General features: G+C 39.2%; 1 protein-coding gene across 2 annotated transcripts in view; it reads left to right on the top strand.

Annotated features, from left to right (window-relative positions):
* The first annotated feature begins 570 nt into the window (after positions 1-570).
* The window catches only part of LOC118807863 (methyl-CpG-binding domain protein 5-like), a 58431-nt gene continuing 40643 nt past the window's right edge, over positions 571-18358 (top strand). For both annotated transcript variants that reach the window (XM_036570010.1, XM_036570012.1), the window contains exons 1-4: positions 571-1041; positions 14625-15240; positions 16872-16974; positions 18141-18321. In XM_036570010.1, the coding sequence (XP_036425903.1) occupies positions 15128-15240; positions 16872-16974; positions 18141-18321 (397 nt within the window). In that variant the 5' untranslated portion in view covers positions 571-1041; positions 14625-15127. The remainder of the gene's footprint in view (positions 1042-14624; positions 15241-16871; positions 16975-18140; positions 18322-18358) is intronic.

Raw genomic sequence — 18358 nt, 5'->3', positions numbered from 1 at the left:
CTCTTTGAATTCTTTTTAAATGTATTCTCAATCATCCGATTCATCCCCCCGGAGAAGGGCTCCAAAGCACAGCCCACATTACTAAGTGTTCTTATGCACAGAGTCCACCAGAGAGATCTCCAAAACTTGCATAGTGTGGCTTTAAAAATGTTTACACGCTCCATCAATCTCTCATTTTAAAAAATGGAGTAAATCAGAGATATGGGCCCTTTAACTGTGTACTTTATCAGATGTTTACTCAACCATGAAAACAGGTTTATAATCATATAGATCATACTTTATACTATAGATCATACTGATGTATGAACATAAGCATATACACTTCCTCGCGGTGAAGGACTTTCTCAATACTTACACAACAACTGATCTTTATTCCAATAAACTTTTCCACATCACCCATTCCCAGATCCATTCCCAGATCATCTGCTGCCCCTGTTGCTCTCCCCCCTCTCTTCAGCCCCGCTGGTGTCATGTGTGAGCCCCGGTGCATTGTGGTCTGCCTGTGGCCGATCCTGGTGTGTCCTGTTGGGGGCGCAGCGGGACTAAGCTCCATCTTTTACCCCAAACCAGCCAAGCAGCCCGGAGAGAGGCAGTGGAGCAGAGGCGGCGGATGGGGCAGCTTTTTATTTCTCTTTTTAAAGGGACAGAGTCGATTTGCGACGAGCCAAAAAAACGGACTATTCCTTCGCCGTCGACCTCTCGGGGACTTCAAACGAACGGGAACGATGCGCGGGACGGCTGTTATGAGATAGAAAATCCGGGGAGAGGGATCCAAAAGCCTCTCCTCCTCCTCCTCTTCTCCTCTCTCTCCTCCTCTCTCCTCTCCTCCGCTCGCTCACCGTCTCTCCTGCTCTCCCTCCGAGCTACACTGGCTACCTACCCCCTTTTCGCTAGCATTAGCTCCCCCTCTCTCTCCCTACTCCTGCCTCCTCCGCTTGGCCTCTCCGCTTTGAGACGTTTCACTGGATACTTTAAATCAGCCAGCCTCGGCTAAAACACAAAAAACTTGGCTATTTTCGTGGTGGGAAGGAGAATAACAAGGTACGTACGTGGTCGGATTTTGAAGTTATTTTTGTTGTTTTTAATATTCGTGTATGTGCCTGTTATATATATTTTTTCTCTCTCTCTCTCTCTCATGGGTCAGGCCACCCAGCTAGCTGTTAGCATAATACGCTAGCCAGCGAGCTAAAGCCTCAGCAGCAGTTCGCCTTATTTGTTGTAGCTGCTGCTGCTGCTGTCGGTGTCGACTTCATTCGCTTAGCCACATCAAGCTGGCTGTCTTGTTTTTTTCTTTATTGTCACGTCCAGCCTGATACCAATTTTATCTTACGAAGCGTTAAACGAATCTCACCGCAATCCGCCTGCCTTTTTGTACGTGGTGTACTTTTTTAATCACGGGCTCGTATTTATTCTCGTATTATCATGTTAGCTGAGGTTGGCTAGCTTGGAGGCTTAGCTAGCAGCTCGGCCAGTGTAGTTGGAAGCTAGTAAGCTAAGCTCACTATATCACTCAGCTTCAGACTGTCAGACTGCCAGCCAGTTACCTGGATTAGATTTTTAAAATTAATGCCACCATTTTTGGGAGCTGTTGCTGTCAAGTTGCGACTTTTAGGTTGCATTTTAGGGCACGTTTGTCCAGCTAAATCACGGTTATACTACGTTTTGATATCAGCCCATGACTGAGTAGCAAAGCTAATAACGGTGTTGCACTCCTGTCCCTACTAGTATTTGATAGAGAAGTCAGTCAACAAGCACAGTTTCAGATCACAAAGTGGTCAGTTGGTTTGTGGCCACGTTTTAAAATGCTTGTTATGCAAACTTGACAAAGCTGTCCTGATAAACGTCCCAGTCAAATTAATGAGATAACAGTCAATCAATGCAGCTCAATCTATGTAAATGCTTGAAAAACACTTTTTCACTGTGGAACGTGGTGCAGTTAGCTGAAAGACCTTGATTTGGAGCAGCTCAGACCAGCCTACCTTTGCTTAGGATCATCAGTACTTAATACTGAACCATTTTGGAAAACATTTATATTGCTATATTAGAAGAAGTCCGAAAATGATATTGAAAGATACATGTTTGACCCAAAGCTCTGTAAAGAACTCTTTTTGCTTGGTGCTCTAGCAGTGGAGAATTTCTTCGATTACTTCTAGCTGTCACTGAGGTCATCAAGTGCAGGTTGGTTTCTGGGCCTGGCTCAGATCTCCTCTCAGATACAGATTAAGCACAGCCCTAGGATACAAAACTGTTTTTACTTGAAAATCATGCCCTAAAATGATAATCTGGTCAAAGATGAGCCTAAGCAGACCTCAGCGCCAGTACATTTCAGTATGACTGTGTTCTACATGTAGTTTGGAACCTGATAGCAGGCATTAAAGAATATACTGTCGAGGTATTGCAGAGGGGAGTGTAGGGCTGCTTTAATGAGAGCTTTCTTAGTTTGAGATCATTAAACATATAGAAAAAAACACACTTTGAGTGGAAAATCTGGAAAACATTTATTGCAAATGTGATGTGACCCCATATTTGCAGGTAAAAGCCTTGGTGTAGCTCTCCGTAAGACTTTGCTAAACCTTTACTGTATAATGCGTCTTCAGTCAGGGATGATTTGTCTTAATTTAAGTCACCTGTTGGGCTCTTGTGCAGGACCAGCCTGACAGTAATCCATTGGCCTGATTTTCACCAGCTCACACTTTTGTTTGCACCAGTAGGTGACATTTGCTTTCACTTTCAGCAGTTTAGTGCAGGAGGTATGATCTAATACACTGTAAACAGATTTCTCATTATGTTATGGTTCTCATGCAACCCTCAGATTACATTGTAGCCTTTCTTTTGATCAACTTTCTTCAACTGGGTGCTTTTATTGTCACCGAGATTAGAGATTGGTTAGCTTCATAACGACTGAGAACAAGATGAGGAGCGAAATCTAGTGCTATGAATCTCACAAAAGCAGCCCAGAATCCCTAGTTGTGGCTCTTGTTAGCATATTTCCATGCAGTGACCTGCGACTGTGTTGTTGGCCCATTATAACGCCTGAATTATAACAGGTTAATGAAGGATAGTGCAATGAAAAACGTGTCCTTGGCCTGCCTCGGGTTCTGCTCAGCAGCTCACACAGACCACTAGTGAGTCAGCAACAGAGACACTGGATTAAGCAGTGACACACTGTGGCCCTCTGATACTCAAGGCTCTGGGATCAGGTCCCCTTTGTCCTTATAGCTGGACCTGAAAGACTGATATTGGTCATGAAATGCATATTTTTAGGCTCAAAGATGTGCCGGTGCTAAATGATTAAAATAAATAATTGTGATAAATAATATTTGTCTTATTTGCTCAAATTAGACCCAAAATTGGCTTCTTCAGAATGTATTTACTACTTTCAGTGATTTAGTAACATTATTTCTATTGTGTGAATGCTTGAAAGTCATGCTTGCCATACAGTAAGCTCGGTTTCCAGTTTTCATCACTGATGTTTAGTTAGAACAGTTGCTGCGTGTTCTGAACTTTGCAATACCACAACGTTACGTCTTGTTTCGAGGGTAATGTAGCTTTCCACTGTGCTGTTGCTCTTGTTAGTTTTCTGCTTGTTGATTTATCCATAGGTCTCTCGCGAGTGTTTTCCAGCATAGCATGCTGAAGGCGTCCTCCAAGGCTAGTGTTGCTTATATTACTGACATTGCCGGCATTCGCTCTTACTTAAGACTGCCTTCCGTAATCAATTCCCAATGGCCGTAGCTGGAACTAACTGGGCTTTCATCAAGAAAGCCAAACAAGCAACAGTACATGAGCAGCTGAGCTTCAGCCACAAAGTACAGATGTTTCAAAAGGTCAAACTAAGGAAATGCTTTAACAGCGTTATTACTGCATCAACTGTGATACCGCTAATCAGTTGTCACTGTCTAACAAAAAAAACATGTATCTCAGTTTTTGTCGAGTTTTATTTACTACATCATTTAAACACAGTGGCTGTTATTTACGTTGTGTGAACATTTTCATGATGAATAGACCAAAAGAAATGTTCCAAAATCATTTGAAATAAAACTTCTTTACACAAACCTGCATTAAAAGTTAAGAAGGCTTTTGCCTTCTCCTGTAAAGTTACTATTTTGGAGTTAATTGTTTTTCTTTGGACAGCGACAATATTTGAATCCACATTCAATATAGACAGTCTGTCATTTCTCATACATGCATGCAGAGGCCTGGTCATTTCTCCTTTACATATACAGTCATATTCAGACATATGCACAGTGGGACAGCCACTGTGGTCCACAGAGTGTTCTGTGAGGGGGGTGACACTTTTGTGGAAATGATTTTTAACTACGTGTTATTTGCTTTACTCTCACCACATAGTTAAAGCATCAATTAAGCAGTTTCTACTTTAAACCAAGCAAAAAACAGACCCACAGGTGATCACCACTCCCACACAAGTCAACACGTTGTAGACACTTATCCAGTTCACTGGACAGTTTGAATTACTACTAAGGTAATCTAGTAAAACAAATCTGGCCTAATATTTCAACAACCCTGAGGGCCGCTTTCATGAACATGCATTAAAAGTTAGTCATTAGTCTTGGACTAAACTGCAGTGCCAGTAGTATTTTTTCACTTTTTGCAGGTGAAGACGGAAGTTATCAAGCACTATTACACAACCAACAATTATACCAGAAACTAGAATGGTATGTCATGGTGTCAAAGATTTTTTTTTTTGTCTGTCTGTATGTCTATCTGTGTTTTATATTTCAAGAATTATTACTTAGCATAGAGTCGCTAAGGTAAACTAGTTAGGAAGCAGATGCTAATGCTATTAAGTACTTATGCTGGCCTCCGCAGAACATCACTCATCCCTCATTTGATCTTTGCCTGATTCTGCACGTTATTCTGTGTGATCACGGTTGTTATGATGGTTCCAGCTGTTTCTCAAATCGGGTGAAAATGAACTAGAACTGTAAGTTCTATTGGTTCCCATTTGGGCCAGTTGTTGCATTTGAATATTAAGTGGAAAAGCGCTAATGTGACTTACTATTTCAGGCTGGATTTGTTGAAAGATTGGATCGGATTCATTTTTCTTTTCCTCCAATATCCCATCCAGCGTTTTTTATGACTTGCCATTTCTAAATTTTACCTTAAAAATCCCCTGTAGACTAGCTGTAATCTGAGTTTAGGAAACTAGAGAGTTCCCTTTTAATCTGTTATTAAGTAGTCAAACTTTTAAATATTTTAAAGCTGTAAAACTGCCTTAATAAGGTCGATCATAATTCTGTTTTCCACAAGTGAGGCTTCCTCCTCTGGTCATCATTCTGAAGACTATTGTCAGAGGAGAAACTTCAGAGAGAAACTTTCAGCCATCTTTCTGTGGGACTCTGACCATGTCTACCTGTGCGGACTACTAATGGGCTGAGCATTGTCAGCGAGTGAATTCACTTGGCATGACCCAGCATTCTCATTATACATCTTAACGCAGTACAGTCTTAATATCGGCGTCAAGAGCTCTTGAAGCTTATATAATGTAGAGGATTATAGTAGTTAGATTAGACGCTATAGATTAATACAGCAACAGTGTTTCCATTCTGCTTCCACGCTTTGAACGGAAAGCATTACTGAGTGCTACCTTATTGTTTCCCTTTGCATTCATTAATGGCAGAGTTCTTTTAGACACCACTACAAGACTCACGCTTCATCATAAGCAAAGATGAGAATATGATGCAGATCCAGCATCATGATCGTTCGAAGAAAGCTTCGTTTAGCATTAGGGTTAGGTGCGTTTTACTGAGCAGATGGCCTTGAAATAAAGTCAGTTTCTTTAGTGTTGAAGCGAGGCATATAAGCAAATATGTGTATGTATTTTTTTGATGTTATGTTTTTATTCTGATGTTTTGTTTGGTTTTTGGTACTAAATAAATTGTCATTTTCTAGCTAGCTGCAATGCTAGTACTACCTCCCTGTTTTTTTTAGTAATCAAGGCATTTTAAAGGAGCACTCCAGCCTTAAACTTCCATTTAATGTTATTTGTCATGTTATATAATATTCTCTAGCACAGCATTGCAACACTCAGCCTCACTGACTTGACAGAACTCATGATTTTCTACCTTTTGCGTTCTCATACAACAGAACCTGGAATGCATTACCCATACAATATTATACAACCATTGGGAATCACCTTGTGGTGATAAAGAAATCCATGGATGTAGAGGCTAAAAAAAAACGGATGCAATGTTCGACCTCCTGTCAGCAATGTTTGCTATCTTTGTCATTAGCTTTCTGTTGCTTTAGCCAGCTAGCAGAAAGAAAACATATACGACAGAACTAACATTACAAACAACCTGCTGTTGTATTCACCCCAAAGTGATTGTAGTTCCTCCCACCTTCAAGATGCATCATCAGAAGGGGGTTTTCTAGTCTTTAAACAAGAAAATCTCGCTCTCAAGACTATTGTGGCTGTCCTGTAGGAGGTGAGTAGGTATGTTTACAATAGTTGTAGCTATTGTTCAGTTTTTTATTTTGACCGGAGTGTCCCGTGTTTCTCAGAATAGACAACGTAGGAGTTTTCTAGATAGAGGTTTTACTGTCACCGGCTTTTGTAAGTACACAGTTTTGATTATTACAGTAGCGATACTAATACTACTCTGCCACCTGCATGAAAAGCCTAAGTTAAATTGTAAAAGAGTGATGACTACAGGGTTACCTCAGCTGGTCAGAGTTTTCTTTACTAATCAGGCAGTCATCGAGGGTACGCCAGTGGAGGAGACATGCAGGAGAGAGTAGCATTGAGACGGGGGAGGTAACAGCAGGCAAATAGGAACAGCAGGTAAATGTGAGGGAGAAGGAATTCTATTCACTCTCTGAAGAGTGGATTCAGAGAAAAGAGAATGATCCAGGCAGCCTAACGTTGAATAGCCTATAGTGATCGAAAGCCTTGTTGTACTTGTACTAAGGCTGAGCAGTATGGCAAATATATAAAACTGGGTTTACGGCTGGGCGATATTGTCTATACAGCGTACCGTGATACTGCGATAATGCTTTTCAGCTTTAGTGATGTATTTAGTGATATATTTCAGTGCCTCCCACCGGTCTGAAAAAACTTGGGTGGGGGGAGCACCATGGCAGGGGTGTGAGACGTAGATATCCGTTGCTGTCATAGCATTTGTGCACGTATGCAGATATTTGATTATGAAAATGAATGTTAAAAAACGAATGAGTGTTAAACCGCCCATGTTATTTGGTTTTAGATGTGAAGCACCTAAAGGTGTTGGGCGAAGCGAAAATGACCACAGAGGAAAGGAGTACATCCCAAAATATCCACCTTTATTTTCCTTTTATGGCTGAAATATCCCATTAGAGAACGAACGTCAAGGAGTTTATGCTTACTTTTTAAATTATTACTGTATGTCATATTAATGATCTCTGAGGCTACGTTCAGATTTCCAGGCTAAAGTGGCACAAATCCACTTCACTTTTGCCTTGATGTGACTCAGATCTGATGTTTTCAGAGCTGTGTGGACACACGGATCTTTTTTGATCTTTTTGAATCCGATCTGAGCCACGTTTATATGTGGTCCTAGATTGGATACGTATCCGATTCATGGCCATGCGACTTTAACGTGAACGCTCAGATCGGAATTCACAAGTTTTTTTTTCACTGTGTGCGCCATCATTCAGTGTTAATGTGGCAGTAACACCGAACCTGAAGTGCCAGTAAATGGTGGAAAAGCAGCACATCTGACCCTTTTTCTCCTTTGTCTCGCTTTAATAGTGAACAAATGAGAGCTTCTCAGAGCACATCTTTCCAGCGAAGCCTTGTTCTGCTGGTTAGTTTGTTTGCTGTTTGTGACGCACGTAGTTCATTCAGGTGACTTTACTGGTTATAATGTGCCCTTGCGGGTCACTTCAGGACACAGGTCTGTTCACATTAATGGCAGATTTGAGTCACTTACCTACACTAACATGAACCATCAGGTTAGAAAGATCAGATCTGAGCGAAAGATCAGATTTGAGCAATGAGGCTTGTAATGTGAATGTAGCTTAAGGCATTCTGGGAAAATGTACAGTTTGCTGTTACTGCAGCTGAGTGAAACTAAAAGTACAGCAAGATCATGAGTGTTATAAGCATAAACCTCTTAAAGTGCAGAAATATTATATTATTTGGAATATTTGTAATCGCTGCTTCAGAAAGTCCAGTAGTTATTGTTGAAGTCCATGTCCATAACATCCAATCAGATGACAATTGCTGCTAACAGGCTCTCTTTGACTTGTTTACGCTTTATATTCTCTTTTTAGCTGGACATATTCTGCCCTCAATAGAGCAGGCTGAGCAGGTTAGCAGAAAGCTAACAGGCTAATGCGCCAACAATAAAAGACAGACTTCAGAGAACGATGTGCTATAAAACTGAGACATACAAAGTAAAGTATACATTTACATGCGTTTCTGTTACAAGATGAAAATGTTTGTATGTAAATTTGAGTTGACATCAAAATCCAACATAGCGCTGAGCTTACAACCCACCACCCCCCGAACGTACCATAGTGAATGTACGAGGAACGGTATAGCACTGGTTACAATATAAAAAAACACTCTGACATAAAGCAGTGGCACTACACAGCATTGTTTAATGGTTTTATGTCTGCACCCAACAGTGTAAATCAAACTGAAAACAGTTGATATAAAAAATTTCATTAGCTTGAGTGTGTTTCTGAAGTGTTTCTGTTGTGCAAACACCAGCAAAAAAGCATTCAAGCATTCTAGAAATAAGGAATATTTATGTTTTTTATTTGTCAAGTTAGGATGTTGTTAGCATTTAGCACATTGTCTTTATACGCTTTGCTGGAAGATCTGTCCATGGTGTGCTCAACGCTATCTTGGGGTGCGGAAATGAGGTAGATAAACCATTTTCTTTTTGGATTTTGTTAAAACGGGACAAAACAGAAATGGATTTTGTTGAAATAGGACAAAATATACTTGGGTGGCCATCTGTACGTTTGGGTGGGGGCACCCAAGTATAGTCTGTGAGTGGGAAACAGTGTGTTAGACAGTGAACGTCCTGAAGGACCTTAGTAAACTGCAGAGTGTGTTATTTTCTGACTGCTTCAGGTTGTTTTTAAAGAACAGTTTAAGATTCAAAAAAATGTAATTAATAGTTTGTTTCCTTTCTGTCTTTCTGTCTGGTTTGTAAGGTAATGGTTTATAATGGGGTGTAAGGTTCTCTGTGGTGTAATTTTAAGTGAAGAAAACAGTCCAATCAAAACAAGCTGTCAGGTTTCTGTTCTCTCCTTTTTAGCATAGAGCAGCAGTACTCAAGAAGAATGTCCCATTAAACCTATTAATGCTAACGTAAAAGGTCAATGTCATGGAAAATCATATTGTATTTCACTACTATAACATAAGATTTTGCTGTAGGATATGAACATTTGTACAGTTTCGATATGTGCCGTTCACGGTCCACTCTATATATGGAAACTACACTGCAAAAACCAGTTTGCATTCATCGTTTCTGTGATGTCATGAAACCCACCACATTTGTCTCCCCACCTACTCAGCGTACAGCAGTTTAGCCTCGCCCATTCATGCTGAAGTTATAAAGTGTTTTAGCTCTAAGTGGGGCATAATACAGGTCAGCCAATCAAAAAAGAAATAATTTACATATTGTCTCTGTCCAAACAAAAACAAGTATCTCCAACATAGGACTTTTTTGCAGGAGAACACAAAAACACTCTTGCCTTTCACTGGAGCTTAATGTAAAGAAAATTTATTCCAAGTGATTTTTAGAGCATTTCTATTGGTCCATTCATCATGAAATTTTCACACGACGTAAAGGACAGCTGGTGTGTTGAAACAATGTAGAAAGATAAAAATCAACAAAAATAGAGATGCATGGTTTTCTATGGACACTGACGATATATCAGTAATAAAAACAGCATGTTCAGTTGTAGCAGATAAATAGAGATTAGAAAATGGTCATGTAAAAATGAATTATGACTGTTTTTGGTACATAAAGTCACACAAATAACATAAGTGGTCCTTGGTGGTTGGGGGAGAATAGAAAAATGTGGAATGGGGTCCCTTAAATGGTATCGCATCTGCTTTGGAAAATATCATGATATTCAATTTTGCCTGTATCTTTCAGCCTTAAGCACAGAACTTAAAAGGATGTTTGCAAAACTCCAGCAGCACTGCTGTGTCTGATCCACTCATACCAGCACAACACAAACCAACACACCACCACCACATGTATTATAGACAGTAGCTCACGTCTGTTACTGTAGTTTTGCCTTTGCCATTTGATACATTTCATGGAAAAAAAATTAGCATCTTGCATTTATTGTCTTTTAGATCTTTCTATGTGTGAAAAATGGCAGCTGCAAACCAAAACCTTTTTAAGAATCAGCCCATTTTTCACAAACTACATTTTAATATCAGTGAGCCTTAGTTGGGGTACAGTGCAGAAGCGAAAGAACGCACCCTTCATTATAACCCTATCATAATGGCTAACTGTGTTTTAAAACCATATATTTTAAAAATAGAAGTTTTACCAGTGGTGCATGGAAGAGAGATGGAGAGGAAGGTATAGCCAGAAGGCCTGATAATTCTCTGCAAGATGTAGTTTTTTAATTCTTTATTTATTTTTCCTGGGTCTGTTTCAGCATTTTCACGCCCATTCCCTCTCAACAACTGGCTAATGCTTTTGAAAACATTATTTTTGGCACTCTTCAAACCTCTCCGTCATTGATACACAAGGATCAGACCGCTTCCCATGTTCACGTGCACGCATTAACCTGACAGCAGCCGAGCATCAACAATGGCAGCTACTCATACCGGAGTGCTTAGCCGATGTGTAAGACTGCTTTCATGTTGTTTGTGTAATCCATTAAAATGATTTGGTCATTAATGCAAAATACATCAACTAGAGATTCTCCAAGAAACGCTCTCGCCTGGTAAAGAACTGAATAGCTGAATATAAACTGTGTTTATATTGGCCAATTCACAATGATTTATGTTATTTAAATTTAAAATTATTATGGAACACATTATAGATCAAAATGGACCACAGTTCTCTGTGATGGATACTGGTTTTGTCATGCTTGAATCCATAGAGATTTAACTTTCATTCACAATTAGGAATGTTTTTTCCAAATAGTAGCTTTACAGCAGAAGCAGAAACGTTCTTAATTTTGGATGAAAGTTAATGAAACACGATTTTCGTCTATGTAATTTTTAGACAGTTGTTTCATCATGAAATTTTAATTTTGTAAAGGAAAGCTTGCATTTTCTAATTTTGTGAAAATTAAATAAATGAATAAAATAATGAAAATGGCAGAGGTGCAAGTAACAAATAAGTCTTGAGTCTTGACACTTCCCAAGACAGTCCCAAGACATTACAGGCAGGTCTCAAGTTGTATCCCAAGTCCTAATCTTCAAGTCTGAAACAAGTCAGCGTGCATTCTCCAGCGCTTTCGACACTGAACACTAAAAATAATGGTAACGGTAATAACACCTTTTAATGGCAGCATGTTAGTAGTGTGTGACTGTGTATTAATTTTTAATTAATTAATTTCTTTTGCCCTTCCAAATAAAATACAAAATCCAAGACTTATTAAACTAAAGTTAAAAGTTAAAGATTATAATTCTTGGAAAAATTGTGAGCATAGGATTAAAATAAAAACGAGCTCAGCACTAAAACTAGCCAACTAAAAACAACCACTAGTAACTAAAAACAACCACTAGTTGTATTTAGTATTTAGATGACTACAGAAACCAAAACAGCTGAGCTGAACGAAGTTTACAGAAAAGACAGCAAAATTATTGTGAATGTATGAAGCTGACGTTGACTTTTTATTTGCCACTTTCTTATTCGAATTTTCTGCTCCACCTTAAGTGGTGCTGCACTTACGTTCCAGCGCCTGAACACAGCACCATTTAAGGTGGAATGATAAATTCTCATATGAAGCTGGCGAATAAAACGTCAGCTTCGGCCAGCTCTGTTTCTTTTGAGGAAAATAGTCAGTTTGTCTGGCAAGTTTCTCCCTTAAGACTGAAGTTTAAGCTCTGGGCTGGCCTTATTGGTACTGTTGATGCTTTGCTTGTTTCTAGCTGAAAGGTAACCGACTGAGTAGAGACGCCTCTCCATGATTCTTCCACTTTGAGGCGAAGTCTGATTCGTTGGTGTTCCAGTAATAGTTGAGTTGCAAGTCTCTGTTGATTTTGTTGAGTTGATGTTTGTTGTGCCTGTTTCAACTTATTAAATAAAATACTGTGATACATTTTGTGTACTGCTGTAACACATCATTGCTGTCCAAAAAAAACATTATCTCCATTTTCACGATGAATAGACCACTAGAAATGTTGCCTGCTCTGTAAAGTTACTATTTTGAAGATTTTCTTTGGACAGCAACAATGTGTTTGGTAGTATTCAATACATTTAATTATTGAAATATTCAAAAACATTAAAGCTATTCAAATAACCATCACATTCACTACTTATATAAACCCAGGCACTACTGTGGGGAAACAAGCTTTTATCAAGCAATATACCAGTAGCACGCAGCTGCAGGTCTGCATGTCGGACTCGATGGTGACTTGTGAAATGGCACAGCTTTCAAGACTCCTGCAATTTCAGGCGACGGTATCAGTTTACTAGCTAGCTAGCATGCTCTCAGTTGGGTTACCTACAGAGAATATACGAGAACGTTATTCAGACTGTACTAGCTGTTAAAGCTGGCATGCTCCAGTATAAAGCTGATTTGAGCAGCTTAAAACCTTCATTAAACCTCCATGGTTAAGCAAGATCAAGGTTGCCAGATTGGGTAGATCAGCAATTTAACGCAACTTGTTATGAAATAATTAATTAACAGTAAAAAAAAAAAAATTATTAACTTGTAGGATTGCAGTTGTGTTAAATAAATACAATTATGCAGTAGTGTTGTTAATAGTAATAATAATAATTTGGTCAACAGTAAGAATATAATTTTTTTTCTATTATTAAAACGTCTTTACGTATTATGTTCAAATATTTGAGCGAGTAACAATAGAATATTTGAAAATTTTAATTTTTCACCTGCGTGAAATTGAAGCCTGAATCCAACCTGTACCTGCGATTTTGAGGTTCATACATAAAAATAATCACTAATTGGAAAACAAACATAGGAATGTTGTACGTGAAAACCGGCTCAAACTCCTTTTTTTCGGGCCTTGTTAGGTTGGGTCGCAGACCTGTAGGTTGTTTTAAGTAAGAAATTGGCAAAACTAATACAACAGAAGCCTAACTGCAATTCTAATTTATTATCTTGGATGCTTATTTTATAACATTATAGAAGCTGCAGTTTCCTGTTGTCTGAAGCTAAAGCATCTTCATTCTCACCTAGACAAGACATTTTATTTCTTATTTTCGGGGTTATATGGCATAGTTTTTCCATTTGAATGTGAATTAAAATAAAATTGTATACACTGGACCTACTGTGCTTTCACAAATACAAAGTAAAAGCCACCCTAACGTTTTCATTTTGCACTGACGTATGTGACAAGTGCGAGGATTCATACCTTTTCATATCCTCCTGCTTTCACTGTGTGTTTGGTCCCGCTCTACAGTATTAGTCATCCACAACAGGAAACACACAGAGAGGATGATTCACCCAGGGCTGAAATGTATGCAGCGTGGAGCGTGCACTCCCTTCTCCATAACAAGGTTCTGACAGGACCCAGGGATTCAGACCTTTAGTAAAAAAAATAGCTTACCCCCGTCCTCCACTAGTGCTGTTTCAATTACTAAATGCCTTTAATGATTTTGTTAAGTAATGTCTTCTCAAAAAAAAAAAATTAAAAATGATGATTTGAATTGTCAGAAATAACAGGGGGCAAAGGATAAAAATGGCCCCATACTCAACATTGATTTTTACCCAAAAAACTCATGTACAGGGGGCGAAAAATGACCCCAAAATAACACTGTATAAACAGTAAATCAGTTTGGCAGAAGTTTTAAATGTAATAATTTAATGGGAATTAATGTCATGATTACAGTAGTGAAAAAGCCAACACTTTTTACCGTTTGTTATTAAAACTGTCAGTGTCTTATTTTTGGTGTTTGAATAGAAATAATAGAATAGTAATAGAAAGGAGATAGAAAAGAGATCAAGCAATGAAGTCAATGTGGAATTGTCTTCTGTTGAAAGTCACTCCACACTGCTTCATTTGTGGATTTTTTTTTTTTAATTTAAGGTCACTGTACCCTGCTTAATTTGTATATTGTTGTCTATTTAAAGTCACTGTGCTCTGCTTAATTTATACGTTTTCTGTACAACTGTACGCTGCTTATTTTTTTCATTTTCCTCTGTGAAATGTCACCACACGCTGCTTAATTTTTAGTTTTTAACTAATTTTTTCCCACTGAAAGCCACTACATTTGTCAGTTTTCTTCGTTTGAAAGTCACCTTTTACTGAGAGTCAGTATATATACACAGCTAAATTTTTATATTGTCTTCTGTTAAGATTAAATCTTATTAATATTTTAAGTGAAATTTTTATTTTCCATATTTGTGTGTATAATTCCACTAAATTCTAGTAATTGAGGACACAACCTGCACCTTAAATATGATTTTGTACCCGTTCTGAACCTGTTTCTTTTCTGTGTTTCTGACAGGAATCATGCAAGTCATGGCTGCTCTGATGCGTCGGCCGTGCATGTGATGGGGATTTTGGGTTTGAACTTATCTGCCTGAGAGAAGATGAGAAGCGTCCATCTTTGGAAGGAGCAGCCTTGTAACCTAGCCAGCAGCCTCTTGTGTTGAGTGCGGGCTGCGCGGTGGCTCGCACTGTAATCATGTGTTTTCTTCTCTGAGGTACGTCGTGTTTCGCCTATGTAGCCCTGGAACTGCGTCAAAGCGCTCATGGCTCTGAGTGGTCAGAGACCGACATGGGAAACCCCATCTGTGTTTAGTAGCATCGCGATGAGGCTCGTCAGAGGCGTGGTCCCCCTGTGAGCCCGTCTCACTCGCCCTGGAAACGCTTCCCCGCAGCCGACTTCGTTAAAGGAAAGTTGTAGTGCTCTTGTCCTCCCGTTTCAGAGAGACACAATGACACGTGGTGTTGGGACAGTGAAGAACGTGTGATCTCTCCGGCGGAGTCGAGCACTAACCCAGAAAAATGAATGGCGGAAAGGAGAGTGAAAGAGGGGAGGGGGAGGGGCAGCCTGCACCTGCCCAGGTGCCCATTGGCTGGCAGCGGAAAGTGGAGTCCACTGGGGTCGTCTATATCAGGTACTGGATACGGTCTTAATCAGAAATATCCATCATCATCAACCCCCTGTAATAGTGAATGTGTGATAAGATCTACAAGGATTGGAAACAATTAGTGGATTATAGTATATTAATTAGGCCAGATGCAGTAATTGGTTAATTGATATGGCAGTTAATTGTAGTCTCACTCTCTGGCTTTCTGCACTGCCCTGTTGACTCGGTTAAATAAATTATTATTTAAATTAAGACACTGCAGTGCAATACATAGGCTACTATACATATATATAAATGTATAAACCTTTCTTTTATAATTGACACATTTCTGGTTGTGTAATAGGTGCATTACTTAGTTTCAGTACTGTTTTTTAACATGCCCTTGTCATTTTCCTTTAGGGAATGTCCACAATATCATCTTATGGGATGTTCCATTACAGTATTAGCAAATGAGGTTTCTTAGATGACCCATTGTAAGGTCAAGCATGTAAGCTAGTCAGCATAAATGATTTCAGCAGCAGAACTTGCTCAGAAATCTGCCACAATTCCCTTTTCAAAACCGAAACACAGGCAAGCTGTTTATTAGCCAGAACCATAAAAAATTCACTTAATTAGTATTTTAAAGCTAAAACATTAGATGCAATCCTGAGGGCCATTCCAGTGCTATTTTAGCCTAAGAGAAGTTTATTACATGAGCCCTTGGCGGGGAGATGCATCAAGTGTACGGAAGTGTCGACTTTGAGCACTTTCCCAGAAATCCTTGCAGCCTGTCTCAATTCCCTTTTCAATCTCCAAAAAAGCTGTTTTTTAATGTAATAGCAATGAAATAGTGCTTAATATTTGGGTTTTAGGTAGCAAACTACTCCATCCGTTATCCATGACTGCTGATACAACTTCTGCAAGTTTGCTAGTTAGCAAGCTAAATGCTACACAGCTAACAACAAAGGATAAAGGCAATGGGCCACGTTCTAAAGCAAAGTGTATAAACAGGAAAGGCAATTACTGACCACAAATTATAACCTTTATTTTGAGACTTTTTAAAAAGATTCCACATTACAAAGTTTGCGTGGCTAGATAATTAGCTCAGTGAGGCTAACATAGCCGAGGGCGACTGTGTTACATTTAAAAAAAAAAACCTGTCCTCCTCTTGTGCTGCAAGTGGCCACTTGTGTAACATAGGTGTGATGCACTTCCAAGTGAGTTGAAGTTACTGAGGGTCTGTTAATAAGACAATTACGTAATCGCCTAATCACAGTTATTTAAGCTGACTGCAGTCAATTGATTTTCGCAATAATATTAAGGCACAGCAAACAAAAAGTGAACTGTGTGTGTTGGGTTGATGCAAATAAATGTAAATAAAAGAAAGCAGCACATGCATTATTTAAAAGCCATCACTTGTGCATACAAAAATATGTAGCTAATGCTCATGTTTTAAGCATGTATGTTAGCAGAATAAGTTCATTTAACTAGCTTATTAACCATCTTGCTGTTTACTTAGCAGCCAACACCGGCAGTACTGTCGAACTGATACACTACACAGTTTGACGTGTGCACATACTTGACACTTAATCGTCAGCTGAAATGTCATGATTGTGACGTCCATACGTGTTAGAACAAAGTATTTAATGGTTGATGGTCTCCTTGTGTTCGTTCTGTAGTCCCAGTGGTTCAGTGCTGTCCTGCTTGGAACAGGTAAAGTCCTATCTACTCACGGATGGCACCTGTAAGTGTGGCCTGGAGTGTCCGCTCATCCTCCCCAAGGTCAGTCTTCATGTCTCACCTGTTCTCTTAGGCCTGTACCTTGATTTCAGATTAGCTTCTAAATTCACTTCCTTGGAGGTGTCTCAGAAGTTCACGGTTTTCCATCTATTCATTTTGTACAGTTTGTTTTATATGAATTTTGGCTGATCATAATTTAATAATGGAAAGTTTGAGTTATAGAAAATTTTCCTTTTAGCATGAAGTATGGTCGACAGAATTCACAATTTAGTGGGGTTCACAATTTCTCCAGAGCTGTGATGCTATAAATGCTAACAGTGCTAACAAGCTGTGACAGTTGATATCTAATATTTTGCCCATTACTGATGCAACCAAAGATCATTGGTTGGTAAAGTGATGAAATACAGTGCCGTTCATGTGGTTATTGATGCTATTGATGGTTATTAAGTTCTACAGAATATTCTGTGATAATACAAAAATGCATTGCCATCCTTCTGGACCTTAGAAGCACATTCTAGACTGGTGACAGTCACCACTCTACACAAACAAGACCCTTTCAAGGTGGGCATGGACATTCATGCTGATTTCACCTACTTATTTCCTGCAAAGCTGTGAGACAGTATCACGTAGACACAATGACCGTACAAGTATTCCTTCAATATATTTAATTTTGCAACATGTCTGAGGCCCAAGCTACTGCTTATCAAATGAAAGTGCATGATGCTGACATTGCTAAAAATCAGATATTAAGTATTGAGTGAGTGTAAGTGTTTTGACAATGGTGTTTATGTAAATCATAAATGTTCCTTTAGAATGTGCTGTGGCTGTCAAAGTTACAACTATAATCACGCAACCATCACAAGATTGCTCCACATAATCACGATTATCATATTTGTCAAAATCCCTCAGTTTTTCTGGTTGCAGTACTACCTTCCAGTAGGTAAACTGGAGCATGCTTGTAGTTTTATGTTACCTTGTATGTTCTGCACCTTGGACCAGCAATCCTATACACTATGACCACCCTCTTTGGTCAAAAAAAAAATATGAATGAATTTGCATTGCCTTATTTCACTAAAGCTGTTGAAGTAAGTAGGTCACAGTTTTAATATGCAAGGTCAGAGTGAATATGCATTCAGATGCAAATGTCTGACTGCTGAAAGCCAGCAACAGGCAGGGCCGAGTTGTGTTAAGAATCTCCGTTTCCCCAGGTGTTTAATTTCGATCCTGGGGCCGCTGTCAAGCAGAGGACTGCGGAGGATGTGAAGGCCGATGAGGATGTCACAAAGCTTTGCATCCACAAGAGAAAGCTCATTGCTGTAGCCACTCTGCACAAAAGTATGGAGCTGCCGCACCACTCCCTAACGCTGACCGGTCCCAGCGGAGGCACAAGTACATCACTTTATTTTCCACTTACCAAATGTGTTTT

Source organism: Colossoma macropomum, unplaced genomic scaffold (assembly GCF_904425465.1).
Source record: "Colossoma macropomum unplaced genomic scaffold, Colossoma_macropomum, whole genome shotgun sequence".
NCBI lineage: Eukaryota > Metazoa > Chordata > Actinopteri > Characiformes > Serrasalmidae > Colossoma > Colossoma macropomum.
Note: the sequence above shows the minus strand (reverse complement) of the source record. Positions and strands in the feature narration are given on the sequence as shown.